Here is an 18,280-nt window from a genome sequence, read left to right as displayed (position 1 = left end):
CGGGACTGCCCTTCGCAGCTCTCGTTCTTTGTCTCCACATAATTGCGGGTGACCACTGGTCCACTCCAACCACTGGTGATCATATAATCTGCAGAACGACAGGTAGTTTGCTGAATGAAGCTGTGATTATGATAATCGACCTTACTGAACTATGAACATATCCCCGGTATCTGTACAGATTGAGTTAAGTGCAGTTCACAAGTCTATCCACGTCGGACGCTTTTCCCTCATATGATTTTCTCTTTCTCAGGTGAGACACAGCAGTTTACTGTTATCGTTGAGCGCAGCAAGATAAATGTCGCCATTGGGGGTGATGGGCTTTTTTCAGTGCGGCCGTCATCCAGCGTCAGCAGTGGAAGCTGGAGTTTTGATGGGGAAACAATCGCTCAGTGGATCGGTCAGAACAGGTCAGTAAATAATGAGTACGAATCGTGGGCAGAGTTATTTCCACAAAACGGGTCGCTTCTGCTGAAGTCGGTCAACATGTCGGATAGCGGGGAATACCGTGTGTATATGGTTCCAACGAATGGCTCCCAAACCTCAGCGACCGTCACTCTGTGTGTCATGGGTAAGTGAAACAGAATCATTCGATCTCGGACTGGAACTTACATTTTGTTCCTGTGGTGAAATAATACAATACAACCTTTACGGTGGTCGCAGATCCTGGACTCCAGTGAACTCTGCCAGACCTGCTCTCGGACTGTTCAGTTCTCAGTGTTGTGCGTGGCTGTGAATCGCCGTTTCTGTTTGCATGCCGCTCGCACTTGTCCGTGCCAGATGTCAGTTCTGACTTCAAGTGCATCAAGTAGTCATTTTTGCGAAATGTACTCTATTTTTGAAAACGGACTGTTTCTCCAGTCAGCTGGAAATGATTAGTTCTAACTCATCTACCTGAACGTTTAACTCACACTTATTTGGGTTGAACTCCCTCTGCCACTTTTCAGCCCAGTTTTGCATCCTATCAATTTCCCGCCGTAAACTCTGACAGCCCTCCGCACTATCCACAATACCCCCAAACTTTCTGCCATCAGCAAACTTACTAAACCATCCTTCCACTTCCTCATCCAGGTCATTTATAAAAATCACAAAGAGTAAGCGTCCCGAAACAGATCCTTGAGGCACGCCACTGGTCACCGACCTCCATGCAAAATTTGACCCGTCTTCAACCACTCTTTTCCCTCTGTCGGCAAGCCAGTTCTGGATCCACAAAGCAATGTCCCCTTGGATCCCATGCCTCCTTACTTTCTGAATATGTTTGCATGGGGTACCTCATCAAATGCCTTGCTGAAATCCAAATACACTACATCTACGGCTCTTACTTCATCAATGTGTTTAGTCACATCCTCAAAAAAATTCTACCAGGCTCGGACGGCACAACCTGCCCTTTACAAAGCCATGCTCACCACTCCTAATCATAGTATACCTCTCCTGCTGTTCTTAAAATCCTGCCTGTCAGGATCCTCTCTATCAAATAGTGGTCTGAAATTGTCGGAGTTTGTATCCATAAACAGAGAGATTATTTTTACTGTATCGACATAGGAGCATCGACATAGGTAGGAAAAGGGAGACTTTATGAAAACGGGCACTGGGAGTTAGAAAGGAAGTTGAGAAGCACGACCACAAAGGTAGTAATCTTGGTATTACTGCCTATTCCACGTGACTGTGAGTATTGGAATAGAATGATACGCAGGATAAATGTGTGGCTGAGGGATTAGAGCAGGGGGCAAGGATTCAGATTTCTGCATCATTGGGACCTCTTCTGGGGCAGGTGTGACCTGTACAAAAAGGACGGTTTGCACTTGAATCCGAGTGGGCCAAGTATCCTGGCGGGAAGGATTACGAAGGCTATTAGGGGGAGTTTAATATAGAATTGCTTTGGCTGGGAACCAAACTGAAGTGACAGAGGAAGGGGCGGCTGGCTCACAAGCAGAGAATTGCGAAGTCACGGCGAGAGGAAGGATAGGCAGTTGACAAGAGAAGGGACGCGCTCAAACTGATCATTTGCGATGTGTGTATTTTAATGCAGGGAGTATTATGAACAAAGCGGATGAGCTCAGAGCGTGAATCAACACGGGGCTCTGTCGTTGCGGCCAATATAGAGACATGGATGATCAGGGGCAGGAATTGTTACTTCGATTGCCAGTCTTTCGATGTTTCAGATAGGACCGTGAGTGGGGCCAAAGGAGGTGGGCGAGGCACTGATGATCAGAGATAGCGTCACGGTTGGAGAAAAGCAGGAAGTTATGAAGAGGTTGTCTACGGAGTCTCTGTGGGTGGAAGACAGGAACAGGAAAGGGTGAAAAATTCTGCTGGGTGTTTTTGCAGAACAGATAGGAACAGTGACATCGAGGAGCAGATAGAAAGGCAGATTCTGGAAAGGAGTAATCATTACAGGGTCGTTGTGGTGGGGTTCATCAATTTCCCAAATATCAAATGACATTTCCCTATAATAAGGGGTTTAGATGCGGTGGAATTTGTCAGGTGTGATCAGGAAGGTTTCCTGATACAATGTGTAGATAAGTCTGAAAGAGGAGAGACTGTACTTGATCTGGTATTGTGGAATGAACCTGGTCTGATGTCAGGTCACTCAGTGGGAGAGCATTTTGGAGATAGTGATCACAATTCTATCCCCTCCGCCATAAAATTGGAGAGGGATAGCAATAGACAATTTGGGGCAGTGTTTAATTGGAGTAAGGGGAAACGTGAGACTGTCAGGCAGGACCTTCGAAGCATGAATTGGAATCAGATCTTCTCAGGGAAACTTACGGCAGAAAATGTGGCAAATGTTCAGGGGGTATTTGCGTGGGGTTCTGCACAGCTACAGGAACTGTGGAGTACAAGGGCTGTTGCAAATCTAGTCAGGTATAAAAGAAGAGCTGCAGAAAGGTGCAAGAATAGGTAGCGATAGAAATCTGAATGATTATAAGGCGAGCCAGAAGGAGCTTCAGAATGAAAATTGGAGAGCTGGAAGGCCTTGGTGGACAGGATTAAGGAGAACCCAAAGACATTCTACAAGACCGTGAAGAGCAAGAGGATAAGACATGAGAGAATAGGACCAATCCAGTGCGACAGTGGAAAAGTGTGCCCTGAGCCGGTGGAGATAACAGAGATATTTGTAAAACCTCTGAGGCAGGATTTATGAATACATTAATGAAGGTAGAACTGTAGATGTAGTGTATATAGATTTCAGAAAAAAAGAATTATAAGGTACCTCATGCAAGGCTTATTGAGAAAGTAAGGAGAAATGGCGTCCAAGGGAACATTACTTTGTGGATCCAGGACTGGGTTGCACACCGATTGCAAAGAGAGCTTGTAAACGGGTTATATTCTGCATGGAGGTTGGTGACAAGTGGTGCGAATCAGTGATCAGTTTTCGGGCTCATCCTGATTTTTATATTTTTTTTATAGATGAGGATCTGGAGGGATGGGGTTGTAAAATTTCTGATGACACTCTGATGCAGTAGAACAGAGTGATCTAGGAATAATGGTGCAGAGGAGGTTTACAAGAATGTTGCCTGGATTGGGGAGCCTGGGTCTAATACAGGCATGGGCAAACTACGGCCCGCAGGCCATATGCGGCCCGTTAAGATTTTTAATCCGGCCCGCAGAACTTGATGAAATTATATTAATAAACCTTGTTAACGTTTTTTCCCCGCAATTCTGGCGTTTTCCCAGTAGATGACGCACTCTATAGACATTGACCTTTGTGGAGGTGCAGCGTATTACTCCACATTTACGCTTTACTCTTTGTTCGGCTCGACCTATTTGTGTGAACAGGCGTTCAGCGTCATGAATATCAACAAAGCCAGCCACAGATCCAAGTTAACTGACCAACACCTCAGATCCATCCTGAGAATCGCCACAACAAAACTAAATCCAGACTTTGATGCGCTGGCTAAAAAGGGAGACCAACAACACTGTTCCCACTGAAATTAAAAATAAGTTTCTTCGTTGTGTTATGTAAAAATGCATTTGAAAATATTTTTTTCAATAAGCCTTACATGTTACATGTCATTTCTGTTAAGTGATGGACATGAGTAGTGCGCAGGTGCACGTACGTACTCAAAATAAAAAAAATGCGCTCCAGATCGAATAACACGCTCCGCATACTGGCGCGCTCTCACTGTTCTGTCCTTGTGCTGGTCGTTGTTGAGTTTTGGCACAGGGGACATTTGAATAAGAAGGAGCAGGACAAGTAGAGCTGCATTTCCTACCGTTTTTGAAATAAAGACAGTCAGGAGGAGAGTGATGATGATAATATCTTGAAGGATAACAGAATTTTCAGTGATTTAAAATAATAACTTACTATTAAAAAAGCTGTATTTTATTCATTTAATTTTCAGTGTTTTAAAAGTCATTTCAATAAATAGCTAAATACCATGGGACTTCAAAGACAGATATTTTGTTGTAATGCATTTGTTCATTTTCAATTGAAATTAAAGCACATGTTTTCTACATATCCCATGACATTTTATTTTCTGTTATGAGGTGTATTACCAAAACACTCCGTCCATCTGCTCCTGGACCGGCCCCCCTGTCAAATTTTAGAACCCTTTGTGGCCCACAAGTCAAAAAGTTTGCCCACCCCTGGTCTAGTGTATTCATTATGAGAATGGGTTGAGTAAATTCGGCATTTTCTCCTTGTAGCAAAGAAGGTTGAGAGTTGACCTGACAGAGATGAACAAGTCTATGAGAACCATAGAACCATACACAGCACAGTACAGGCCCTTCAACCCTCCATGCTGTGCCGACCCATATAATCTTTACAAAAAAGTACTAAACCTACACCACTCCATAACCCTCCATTTTTCTTTACACCAAGTGCCGAAAATCCTTAAATACCCCGAATGTTTTAGACTCCACCACCATCCCTGGAAAATCATTCCATGCACTCACAACCCTCTGTGTAAAAAGCTTACCCCTCAAGTCTCCCCTAAACTTCCCTCCCTTAATTTTGTACATTTGCTATTGGTGCCCTCGGAAACAGTTACTGACTATCCACCCTATCTATGCCTCCCATAATCTTGTAGACCTCTATCAAATATCGTATCATTCTTCTCCACTCCAAAGAGAAAAGTCCCAGCTCTGCTAACAGTGCTCCATATGACTTGTTCTCCAAACCATGCAAAATCCTGGTAAAGCTCATCTGCAAGCTCTCGATGGCTACCACATCTTTCCTATAATGAGGTGACTGGAATTGAACACAATACTCTAAAAGATGTCTCACCAGAGATTTGTAGAGTTGACACATGACCTCACTACTCTTGAACTGAATCCCCCTGTAAATGATGTCTAGTATCACATAGGCCTTCTTAACTATCCTATCATCCTGCGCAGTGACCTTGTGGGATGTATGGATTTGAACCCCAAGGTCCCTTTGTTCATCGTTAAGTAACTGACCATTAATCCTGTACTCAGTCTTCTGGTTTGTCATTACAAAATGCATCAACTCACACTTAAACACCATCTGCCATTTTTTCTGCCCAACTCTGCAGCCTGTCTACATCCTCTTGTAGCTTTCGACAAACTAGAGCTCCATCCACAACTCCTCGAACCTTCGTGTCTCCACAAACTTACTCACCCTACCTTCTGCCTCTACATCCTGGTCATTTATAGAACATAGAACATAGTACTGAACAATACAGGCCCTTAGGCCCACAATGTTTTGCCACCCCTCAAACCCTGCCGTCTATATAACCCCCCACCTTTGATTCCTCCATATACCTGTCTAGTAGTCAATTTAATTTTAATTTATAAAAATCACCAATAGCAGAGTTCCCAGGACAGATCCCTGCGGCACTCCACTTGTCACCGACCTCCAGGCAGAATACTTTCCTTCCATAACTAGCCTCTGCCTTCTTCCTTTGAGCCGTACATTTTATCCAAACAGCCAAGACTCTACTTATTCCATGCCTCATGACTTTCTGGATGAGTCCCTCATGACGGGCTTTGACAAGGTCCATGTAGACCACGTCCAGTACCCCATCCTCAACAATTTATTTTGTTACCTCTTCAAAAAACTAAATCAGGCTCGTGAAGCCATTTTGACTATCCATAAGTAGACTGTACTTCTCTAAATGCTCGCAGATCCTATCCTTAAGAATCATTTCCAGTAGTCGCATACCACTGACATGAGACCCACTGGTCTATATTTCCCAGGTCTCTCCCTATTACCTTTTTTAAACAAGAGAACTACTTTTGCCATTCTCCAGTCCTCGGCACGTTCCTTGTAGTCACAGATGATTCAAAGATCATAGCGAATGCTCCTGCTATCTATTCTCTCAATTCCCTCAACAGCCTGGTGTGTATCAACTCCGGCCCTGGGGATTTACCAATCTTAATGTTTTTTTTTTAAGAAGATACAGCACTTCTTCTTCCTTAATCTCCACAATGTCCAGCACCAGGTCCGCTCTACTTCGACCTCATCCTGATCAAGATCCACTTGTGATTACTGAAGCAAAGTATTCATTTAACTCCTCCGCTTCCAGTCACATGTTTTCCTCTTAATCCTTTAGAGGTACTGTCTTCGTTCTCGTCATCCTCCTATACTTCACAACAACTTGGGGTTTTCCTTAATCCTACATGCCAAGGCCTTCTCATGCACCCTTCCAGCTCTCCTGCGTCCTTTCTTTAGCTCCTTCCTGGCTACCCTACACCTCCTACTTCCTGCTTCTTATATCGAACATATGCTTCTTTTTTCCGCATGACGAGTTGCCTCACGTGTTTCGTCAGCCACGGATCCTTTTTCCTAACACTTTTTTTCCTTGCCTCAGTGGAAAGAAAAACCTATCCTGAACCCAGCTCAAGTGGTCCCTAAACTTCTCCCACATTACTTTTATACTTTCCCCTTTGAACATCTGTTTCCAATTTACTCTCACTAGTTCTTGACTCATCCCTTCAAAATTTGCCTTTCCCCAGGTAAGCACTTTACCATTTCGTCCGAATTTATCCTTTTGCATAGCAATGCTGAAGCTGAGGGAGTTGTGGTCACTCTCACCAAAATGATTCCCCACCAAGAGGTCTGTCACCTGACCAGGTTCATTACCAACAACTAGATCCGGTATAGCCTCTCCTCTCGTCGGCCAGTCTACATACTGTGTCAGGAATCCTTCTTGAACACACCTGACATATTCAGCCCCATCTATCCCCCTTGCTAGTCAATATGAGGGAAGTTGAAATCACCCATAACTACTACCCTGTATTACCCGATCCATTCTACAATCTGTTATCTTATCTGCTCCTCGGTGTCCGAGGGCTATTTGGGGGCCTTTAGACTACTCCCAGCACAGTGATTGACCCCTTCCTATTTCTGATTTCCAACCAGACTGATTCTGTGGCGCTCCCTTTGCAGCGTCCTCACTTTCTATAGCGTGATACTATCCCTGACCAGCAATGCCACTACCCTCCTTTTTTACTTCCCATCCTATTTCTTTTAAAACACCTGAACACCGGAACCTGCATCATCCATCCTGTCCTTCCTCCAACCAAGTTTCAGTAACGGCCAAAACATCGTAGTTCCACGTATTAATCCATGCTCTAAGTTCATTTGCCATATTCCTAATACTCCTGGCATTGAATTAGACACAGTTCAACCGCTTTAACTGGCTACAATTATGATCTGTCCTCTGCTTGTACTTCCTTATCAACTCAGAACTCTTAGCATCATGCCCTGTCCTACTTTAATCCGTGCACTCATATTCTGATTCCCACCCCCATCCAAACTAGTTTAAACAACAGCTCAGCAACAGCTCTATCAAATCTGCCCGTCGGGATCTTGGCCCCCCTGGGATTCAAGTGCAACCCGTCCTTTTTGTACAGGTCACAGACGCCCCAAAAGAGGTCCCAATGATCCAGAAATCTGAAACTCTACCCCATGATCCAATCCCTCAGCCACGCATTTATCCTCCACCTCATTCTATTCCTATTCTCACTGTCGCGTGGCACAGGCAGTAATCCCGAGATTACCTACCTTTGAGGTCCTGCTTTTCAACTTCCTTCTTAGCTCCCTGTAGTCTTCTTTCAGAACTCTTCCCTTTTCCTCCCAATGTCCTTGGTACCAATACATACCACGACCTCTAGCTGTTTCCCTCCACCGCAGGATATCTTGGACGCGATCAGAAACATCCCCGACCCTGGCACTGGAAGGCAAACTACCATCCGAGTTTCTTTCCGGAATCCACAGAATCGTCTGTCTGAACCACTGACTATAGACTCCCCTATCACTACTGCCTTCCTCTTCCTTTCCCTACCCTGAGCCACAGGGCCAGAATCTGTGCCGAAGCACGGCCACTTTCGCTTCCCCATGTAGGTTGTCCCTCCCAACAGTACTCAAACAGGAGTATTTATTGTCAAGGGGTACAGCCACAGGTGTACTCTCTAGTACCTGACTCTTCCCCTTACCCCTCCTGACTGAGAGCCATTGATCGTGTGAATAGTCAGAGGCTTTTTTATTCCCGGAACTGTAATCGCTAGCACGAGAGGGCCTAGGTTCAACGTACAAACAAGCTTTCAACGGATGCTCGTTTCAACGGATGCTGCCCGACCTGCTGAGTTTCATCCAGCTTGTTTGTACGTATTGATTACACCACAGCATCTGCAGCGTACTTTCTGTTTACTAGTTTTAAGGAGTTACGTATCCCACAACTGGGTTAGCAGACCAGCAGAAATGGAAAGATATGTTGAGTCTGGTGTACTGTAACTAAAGGTGTTTATTGGTAACCTAAGCAATATAGTATCAAAAATTGCAAATATACATATAAACCAGATTAGCAATAATAAAAACAGAAGAGTAGCAATAATAAGCCACAGTAATAAAAAAAAGCTCTATCAATGTCTCGGCGTTATGAAATTTTACAGGAGAATATAGAGTTCAGGGGAGAGAAAGAGAGAGAGAGAGAGAGAGAGAGAGAGAGAGAGAGAGAGAGAGAGAGAGAGAGAGAGAGAGAGAGAGAGAGAGAGAGAGAGAGAGAGAGAGAGAGAGAGAGAGAGAGAGAGAGCGAGAGAGAGAGAGAGAGAGAGAGAGAGAGAGAGAGAGAGAGAGAGAGAGAGAGAGAGAGAGAGAGAGAGAGAGAGAGAGAGAGAGAGATTGAGCAGCTGCACCCAGCCAAACCTTCTGCTGTTTTCTGATTCCGTTGTACCGATGTGTTCATTCGGTTATGACCCCTCCGTTCTCGGCCAGACCCTTCTTCCGCGGTGGACTCTTAACTCTGGCATGAGTGGACACACACACAAGTCCCAACCGGCCCTGCCGTCACACGGTGAGTTTGTTGACCGATCTCCTGATTCGGTCCTCTAAGCCCTCACCTTCCTGTGGGTGCACAACGCTCAGTCAGTGTCCACTGGTATGTCTCAGGGGTGTCTTCCCAGACCTGTCTTATATCCCCATGGACTGAGTATCAGCCATCCATCAACTCCATATGTCGATGTCCATTCAAACTACCCCACTCCTGCTGTCTCCTCAGGAATGTTAAAGAGTAAGGTAACGTCCTTGCAGCGAAAGGCTAACAATCAGTGGAGCCAAAATACTTAAATCAACGGTCTCTCTCTCTGTTATCTGTAGCAGATGTCTCTACCACTGTTCTGCATCTTTCTCTCTCATTAGCAGCATAGTTCCCAAGAGGGGTAGGGGGGTTATCACTGAACCCCATTTCCATCAGGTCTGTTCAGCATTCATAACCCCCTCATCATTCCAGGAATTTTCACCGCGGTGAAAATTAACTAGTAAAGCACACTACAGAGTCTAATATAATACAGAAGTTGTCATTAACTTAAAAGTTAACACAGAGATACTTTCAACTTAACACCTGGATAAACAATCAGCAATTACATTGTCAGTTCCATTTACATGTTGTATTTTACTATCACATTCTTGTAACAACAGACTCCAACTTAATTACCGCCTATTTTTATTCTTCATGCGAGCCAAAAATACCAAGGGGTTATGATCAGTGTAAACTATCAAAGGTCTCTGTGCCGAACAAATGCAGACCTCAAAATGCTGTAACGCCAGAATAAGTGCCAGTAATTAATTTCTAGAGTGGAGTAATTTCTCTATTGCACATTGAACTTCTTAGAAAAATACGCCACTGAGTGTTCAATTTCATCCCCAGCTTTCTGCAATAGGACTGGCCCTGCAGCCTCATCACTTCTGTCGGTTGCTAGGGAGAGGGGTTTCGAAAGGTCAGGTGATTTTAACACAGAGTGGTAACACAATATGTTTTTCAACTTCTCAAAGGCTTCCTGGTAAGGATTGCTTCTCACAAACTTTTCATCCTTCTGCAGACAACGCCGCATATGTTCTTTGAGCCCTCCCTTTAAGTAAACTTTGTAACAACACCACCCACTTATCTCTAGGTCACTTCTAGTTCGCTGCCACTTTTTCAAAATGCAAGAAGTACCGATCAATGTCCGTCTCCTCGAACAGAGGTACCAACCTAATCTCCTGACTAACGTTAAACATTTCCCCACGGTCTGCCCCGCAATCCACACGTTCCAATTTCTCCCTCTCGAACTGACGTTGTTTTTCTGCAGGTACAGAGGAGATGTCAGGGGTAAGTTTTTTTACGCAGAGAGTGGTCAGTGCGTGGAATGTGCTGCAGTCACATGTGCCGATAAGACACGGCTTTTGAGAGCCTCCTGGATAGGTAGATGGAGCTTAGTAAAATAGAGGGTTATGGGTAACCAGTGGAATTTTCTAGGTTCAGGCCATATTCGGCACAGCTTTGTGGACCGAGGTTCCTGTACTGTGCTGCAGGTCTTCTGTGTTTCCATCTGGTAAGGTAGAGCCCAGTGCTGATTATGGTATCCAGATCCGTCTCCTTATCCAGTGTTGGATTTGCAATTCATGCTTTTCAGATGAACCCCAGTTTGTATTTGTTCGGCTGTGTGAGATAGAAATTTTAATTGTCTCCATTACATTGACACTGACACTGATCTTTGCATCATTTCAGTAACGATAGCTTATCCGGATGGTATTACAAACTGTTGTCAGTAATTCTCCTCGGTGCTTACCAGTGATTATGCATCACCTTTCTCATTGCCAAGCGGCCCTTTCCTGAAGTCAATTCATTTCTACCTCTTCCTTCACCAGATCCATTTATTTGCCAGCTGTATCGGTTATTTTTAGGAAGTGTGAACTTTGGAAACACCATTAAATTATATATTAAAACAACGAGGAACACAGCAAACTACTTTCTGCAATTATTTATCCAAGTCTCTCTTAAACGTAGCAACTGTGTCCTCCTCGACCACTTCCTTAGCCAGCTTATTACAGATACGTATCTCGTTTATATCTTTCCCTCTTAACATGTATCTCTTTCCCCTAAACCTGGATACATTTTTATTTGAAGGCCGTACTATCCAGGCAACTTCCTTGGAAATCACCTTTACGCCTTTTCTATGGTGTCCACGTTCTTCCGGTAGTTGAACAACCAGAATTCAGCACCGTTCTGCAAGTGGGTTTCTGACCAGGGTCCTTTCTAGCTGCAGCATTGCATTCAGCTCCTAAACTCAATCCGACGGTTGATGAAGGACAATGCACCCTACGCCTTCTCAACCACAGAGTCAATCTGCGTAGCAGCTTTGAGTGTTCTATGGACTCGGACCCAAAGATCTATCTGATCACCCGTACTGCCAAGACTCTTGACATTCATGCTCTATTCTCTTTTTTTTTCTTCTTGACTAGGCTTGCAACGGCCTTTGTGAACTACGGTTCCTGCACCGTGTATGCTTGTACTTCACACTGGTCGCGTTGAATGGAACACAATTAAGCAACCTCCAACCTTCAAATCTTTTTCCCGATCCCTGTAACGTCCATCACAAAACCTTATGTCCATCAAATTGAATACCTTATTAACATTTACTTATCATGGAATAATAAATTATCTATGTTTCAACAGAACCTGTTTCCAATGTCATTGTTACATCTAATGCCAGCAGACTGATTGAGTACAACGACACCGTCAGACTAACCTGCTCCGCAACAGGCACGGATGTCTCTTACCTGTGGCTTGAGGAGAATAACAAGATAATTCCTGGCGGCAGGATTGATCTGAATGAAGATAACAGCACACTCACTGTTTCAGGGGTGCTACGGACCGACGGAAGTTTCTCCTGCAGAGCAAGCAACTTGATTAACGAAATCACAAGCTCTCCGTTTTCCCTTGATGTCAACTGTAAGTGTCCCGAACCTCCGGTAGTTACATATAATATCACAGTTCCTGCGAGATACGAGGTTCCGGGAGTGTTTGAATACTTAGTGAACGTTACCTGAGGTATAAAACACTGTCGACTAGCACTTGGAACAGCTGAGCGGTTAATTGAGAGACGGATCCAGGTCTATCTCGGTCGCTGGGGAATTAAAATCAAAATTTTGAATTTCAAATCCGAGTTGCATTACGGCGGCGGTTAAACTACCACTATATCGGTTCACTTCTGAAATTCAGGTGAAGGAAACGTGCAAGAGAGCCTGCTCTGTCCTGCATGGGTCTTCACACAAAACAATGTGTTTTAAACATCTCTAACGCCCACAGTTCAAAGGCAATTGTGATGTTCATTAAATCTGGATTTGACTCTGCTGAGTTTTGAGTATCACTTCAGTGCGATTCATTCATATCCAGATTATCTCTTCAAAGCTCTTATTCTGGTTTGATATTTTTTCAACTCAATGATAACTGATCTGAACTTGGTACAGTGAGGAAAAAGATGTTTCTTTCTTCGACAAATGGACCATTGAATCTCCGGCGCTATGTAAGGCCTTTTAGGGACTTTGATAATAATTCCGTAAACAGGAAGTGACAGGGCAAGCTCCGAGTGTAAAACGCTCACAGTCCTTATCAGCCCCACAACCATTCCGGCAAATATCCATAACTTGGAAGCTACAGCTTTTATATCGGGATGAAAATCACAATGTGCACTGGTGTTACAGTCACCGGTCCTCACAGATAGAGATTAAACCTAGAATATTGGAACTGAAAACGGGTCCTACACGCTGTAAACTGTAAACTGGAGTGTCCCTATAATTGCACACGTGGTCAGTGACTTGACATTATAGTGTGTGTCCACATGACATATGGCCCAAACCCTGATTACATGAGTTCTTGCATCTACACTGCAAGTTGCAGAGAGACGCTGGGTAGTTTGTCTGGAGAGTTTCCCTGAACTCTTTCCCACAAAACGCACACATAGGGAAGTTGTACAAAGCGATAAACTTATGACTAGCATGCATTGTATTCAGTTTGGAGGAGGAAACGGGTTTTAGGATATGAGGTAACTGTACAATTCATAGTTTTGTAAGACGTGGATAATGTGACATGGTCCCGACTCTCAATTTTCCCGCTCATAGCTTCCAGACGGAAGCATTCGCCGGTGTGTAGGAGCGCTTTCTCTGGTGGTAGGCTGTTCTTTCTCTTACGCTGAGGAACTGTGCTGCAGTTCCTGTGTACTTTGATGCAATCTCTTTTGTCCGTTTGTTTTAGACGGACCGGATCGTCCATATATCATCACTCAACCGAACTCCTCTTTTCACGTTGCCGGAAGTACCATAAGGTTAACATGTTTCACAGTATCCCGCCCAGGCGCTAAATTGAATTGGCAACTGAACGGTGCCCACCTGCAAAGTGGGCGGAAGGTCATCCTCGACAATATCTCTGTGAGCCACACGGGAAAGTATACTTGTGAGGCCTATAACATGGTTACAAAAAGGATCAATGCCTCAACCACGCAAATCAATGTTTTCGGTAGGTAGTCCGTTCCTCCCTTGTTGGGTTCATATAATTAATGGTGTTGGTGAAAAAGGGCCCGTGTAATTCAACTAAATGCCTGAACCCAATTAGAATATCGTCTGACAATATCATTTGGCAACGGTGCATATTTATGAATAAGTGTATTGATGAAGATGTGAATCGGATTTGATTTGAATTTCGTATTGAATTGCAAGTGGTTAATTGCTGCAGTGAAGAATTCAAGGCGATACCGCAGAGGAAAGAGAATTAGACCATTTGGCCAATGGAGTCTGCTGCGCCATTTCAACATGGCTGATCCAACATTCCTCTCAGACCCACTCACAAGCCGTTTCCGCATATTCTTTCATGCCCTGATCCATCAAGAATCTATCATCCTCAGCTTTAAACTTACATAACGACATGGCCTTGACAGCTGTCTAAGGAACATAATTCCCAGATTTACCACATTCGATTGAAAGCAATGCCCTTTCGTCTCCGTTCATAAAGGAACGCCATGCTATTCAGAGGTTGATCCTTCTGGTATTAAAATCTCCCACCATAAGGAACATCCTTTCCACATCAACTTCAATAAGTCCTTTCACAATTCGAAAGTTTTCCCTGAGTTTACCGAACTTTCCTCTGAATTCCAGTGGATGATGGCCCAGAGCCATCAAACCCTCTTCTTAGGAAGCGCTGTCCAATCCTGAAATTATTTTGCTGAACCTTCTTTGAAATCCCTCCAGTTTCAATACATCCTTTCTACAATAAGGGGCACAAAACAAATCACAGTTCTCCAAGTGAGGCCTCACCACTGGTTTATAATGTTTCAGCGTTGTCTCTTTGCTTTTATATTCCCGTACCCTGGTAATGAATGCTTTCATTGCATGACCTCTGATACCTGGAAAGTCCATCATATCGCCAGTGAAATCCACAGTGAGGGCTTTTGCAGAATACCTATTCAACTCGTCCACCAATTCGTTGTTGCCCAATACTACCTCTCCTCGCTCGTCTTCCAGCAGTTTGATATCCACTCTCGCTTCTCTTTTTACACTCCATGTATCTGAAGAAACTTTGCATATCCTCTTTAATATGATTGGCTAGAGTGCTTTCGCATTCCATATTTACCTTTTTAATGAAATTTTAGTTGCTTTCTGCTATTTTTTAAAATCTTCCCAATCATTTAACATCCTATAAATGATTGTTCCTTTGTATACTATCCTTTTCACCTTTGTGTTAGCTTTGAATTATTTTGTTATCCATGGTTATGTCATCTTTCCTTTAGAATATTTCTTACTCATCTGCCATCACCCCTGCCAGTGTTCTTATTCAATTAAGTGGTTTTCTGATTCCTTTTAACTCATTGTAATACTGATTCATCTGACTTCTGCTTATCCTTCTCAAATTTCAGGATGCGTTCGATTATATTTTGATCACTTCCTCCAAAGTTTTATTTTTCCTTCGGGTCAATTCTGGCTCACTGCATATAACACCCACCCCCGAGCAGTCGGTGTCAACAAACCCTTCCAGCAATCTGGGTCCCATCCCCCTTCAACTCCAGTTTTAACCCTATCGTGCACCAACAATAAAACTTCCCACCAAAATGTTCAACTCTCCCCAGTTTAGGAGCAAACAGCCCCTTCTCTACAGTCGCAACATCCCTGGAAGAAAACCCATGATCCTAATTCACATGGCCGTCCCTCCTCCGCCAAATCCTGAACCACGTATTAAATACGAAATCTCTCTACTTTTGGCCTCAACAGCTGGGGACACGGGTAGCTTATTTTCACATGATTCACGGGACAATTAAACTACAGGCAAATGCAATTCTGTATGAGTCTACTTTGATAGATAATGTATATTCTTACTGCAGGAAAATCCAAGCATTGAGTAACATCTTATACGGGAATAGGTTACTCAACGTCCCCTTGGGCAACAACAGTAAAACTTTAAACTCAGTGCAGTCGTTTAGTTCAAACTAGATAGCGTCGTGATATCGAAACACATATGGATAAGAACTGGGAATGCCGACGATATTGAGATGGCAGCATACAACTATTATGTTCGTGAGGTAGATGCAACCGCGAGTAAAGCTATTTGCATTTTAATTGTATTTACAGGACCAGTGACTGGGGTTTCTGTGGTGGCCAATAATCCCACTCCCCTGGAAAAACTCGATGCCATCGCACTGAGTTGTGACGCTTCAGGCACTGTTCAGACACGGACATGGTTCAAGGATAATCAACCCATCTGGGAAAACGGCAGAATATTTACATCTACGGACAAGGCGAAACTGGCTATAATCAGTGTTACCAGAAACGACGCAGGGACGTACAAATGCATCGCCAGCAACTCTTTCAGCAGTGGCGCTGGAGAGACCTACGTGGAAGTTTACTGTAAGTACACAGTTAGTCAACCGCTGCATTTGTATCAGAAATTACATTTATCAACATATGTTCTCATTGTTTCCCTCATCAGGGAAGGTCTGAATATCCGGGATCCGCCACGGTATTACACTAATCAACGTCTATTTTTCATTTTATAAATGGACCAGAGAAGGTCAGAATTGTACCGGAGAGTCCAGTTGTATTGAATATTGCTTCAAACCTGACATGAGCTTGTTTTGCTCTGTCAGTCCCCTGGGGTATATGTGCATTGTACAACGGGAACAATCTCCTGCAGACAGGTCAGGAAATCACCCTTGTGTCAGTGAGCACGGTTAACGTTGGTAGTTATACATGTCGGGTTACGTACGGCGGAACAGTTTTCTGACAAAGTGCAGTTAGCACACAAGGAGTTTGAATGTGTCTCTCATTCGTCCATGTAAACCCGATGATCAAAGATCCAAACAATTTCCCTCTCACGCTTTCCTCACGCCCTACCATCACTCCTCCTTCTAAGTGGCTTACCAAAATCAAATAATAATTGACTTAAATTGATTCAATATCAAGACCAGCGACCAGAACGTTCCGGAGCGTGGATCAATTATCATTTCTTAAATAAAGATGAGATTTCGCCGTGTAAAATACATGCTTGTTTTCTGTTTTAGCACCAAAAACAGATGACAATTGTACCCTCACCGCTGGCGTGACCGTGGGCATTGTACTTGGTTTACTTGTCATGAGCCTGTTTGGAGGATTCAGTGGATGGCTGTTCGCAAGAAAAACTGGCGGGTAAACGCATTTCTTTCCGAATCTCGTTGCTACCTTTAATGATTGTATGAGAATTTCGGCAGAAGACATTGTTGCTCGGAGCAGAGGCAATCTATGGACAGAATCAGCATTCTGCCTTCACGGCGAAGTTGTCTGTCCGAAATCTGTCTGAAAGAGCTTTGCGTTCAGCAATATGTGTGTGACCAGCATTATCTGCCAAAAAGGCCAAAGCATTTTTGCCTACTTATCCCATCTGTCGATTCAATCGAGCTGCACTGGTACAGGGCATCCGATAACTGTAGAAACCCTTCGGATTTATTTTCACCTCAGTTGCCAAAGCATCCTCGTAACTTCTTTTAGCTTTTCTAATTTATTTTCTAAGATTCTTCTTACATTCTTTATGTTCCTCGAGCACCTCATTTACTCCATGCTGCCTATATTCATTGTAGCTATCTTTCTTTTTCGTAACCAAATTTCCAATATCCCTTGAAAATCATGGCTCTCTCAAACTTTTAACCTTTCCTTTCAACCTATCAGGATCATAAAAATTCTGTACCTTCAAAATTTCTCCTTTAAATGACAGCCATTTCTCCATTACATCCCTCCCATAAAACAAATTGTCCCAATCTATCCCTTCTAAATCCTTTCGCATCTTCTCAAAGTTAGCCTTTCTCCAATCAAACATCTCAACCCTGGGTCCAGTCCCAGCCGTCTGCATAATTATATTGAAACTAATGGCATTGTGATCACTGGTCCCGAAGTGCTCCCCAATACATACCTCCGTCACCTGACGTATATCATTCCCTAACAAAAGATGCAAAACTTCTCCTTCTCTCGTTGGTACCTCTATGTATAGCTGCAAAGAAACTATCCTGCACACATTTTACAAACTCCAAATCATCTATCCCTTTTACAGTATGGCCTTCCCAGTCTATCTGTGGAAAATTAAAATCTCCCACAATCACAGCCCTGTGCTAACTACAAATATCTGCTATCTCCTTGCAAATTTGCTCCTCCAATTCTCGCTCCCCATTCGATGGTCTATAATACACCCCTATAAGTGTTACTAGACCTTTCCCATCCCTTAATTCCACCCAGATAGTCTCCCAAGATGAGCCCTCTAATCTGTTCTGCCAGAGCACCGCTGTAATATTTTCTCGGACAAGCAACGCAACACCTCCCCCTCTCGTCCCTCCGATTCTATCACACCTGAAGCAACGAAATCCAGGAATATTTAGTTGCCAATCACACCCCTCCTGCAGCCATGTTTCACTAACAACTACAACATCATACTTCCAGGTCTCAACCCATGAATCCTTCACGGCAAAATTGTCTGTTCGAAATTTGCACATTTGTCTTAAAAAACTTTGTGTTCAGCAATATATCTGTAAGCAGCATTAGCTGTCAAAA

The 18,280-nt window shown here is 43.7% G+C and overlaps 1 protein-coding gene across 1 annotated transcript in view; it reads left to right on the top strand.

The window, feature by feature from the left end:
- Window positions 1-250: 250 nt before the first annotated feature.
- The window catches only part of LOC132387330 (carcinoembryonic antigen-related cell adhesion molecule 5-like), a gene marked incomplete at its 5' end in the record, with an annotated part of 21,982 nt that continues 3,952 nt past the window's right edge, over window positions 251-18,280 (top strand). Inside the window, 5 exons of the mRNA XM_059959682.1 lie at window positions 251-568; window positions 11,898-12,173; window positions 13,563-13,736; window positions 15,839-16,114; window positions 16,768-16,891. Coding sequence (XP_059815665.1) covers window positions 251-568; window positions 11,898-12,173; window positions 13,563-13,736; window positions 15,839-16,114; window positions 16,768-16,891 — 1,168 coding nt within the window. The remainder of the gene's footprint in view (window positions 569-11,897; window positions 12,174-13,562; window positions 13,737-15,838; window positions 16,115-16,767; window positions 16,892-18,280) is intronic.

Source organism: Hypanus sabinus, unplaced genomic scaffold, assembly GCF_030144855.1.
Source record: "Hypanus sabinus isolate sHypSab1 unplaced genomic scaffold, sHypSab1.hap1 scaffold_1745, whole genome shotgun sequence".
In the NCBI taxonomy this organism is placed as follows: domain Eukaryota; kingdom Metazoa; phylum Chordata; class Chondrichthyes; order Myliobatiformes; family Dasyatidae; genus Hypanus; species Hypanus sabinus.
The sequence above is the reverse complement of the archived record's forward strand: the minus strand, read 5'-3'. Positions and strand labels throughout refer to the sequence as shown.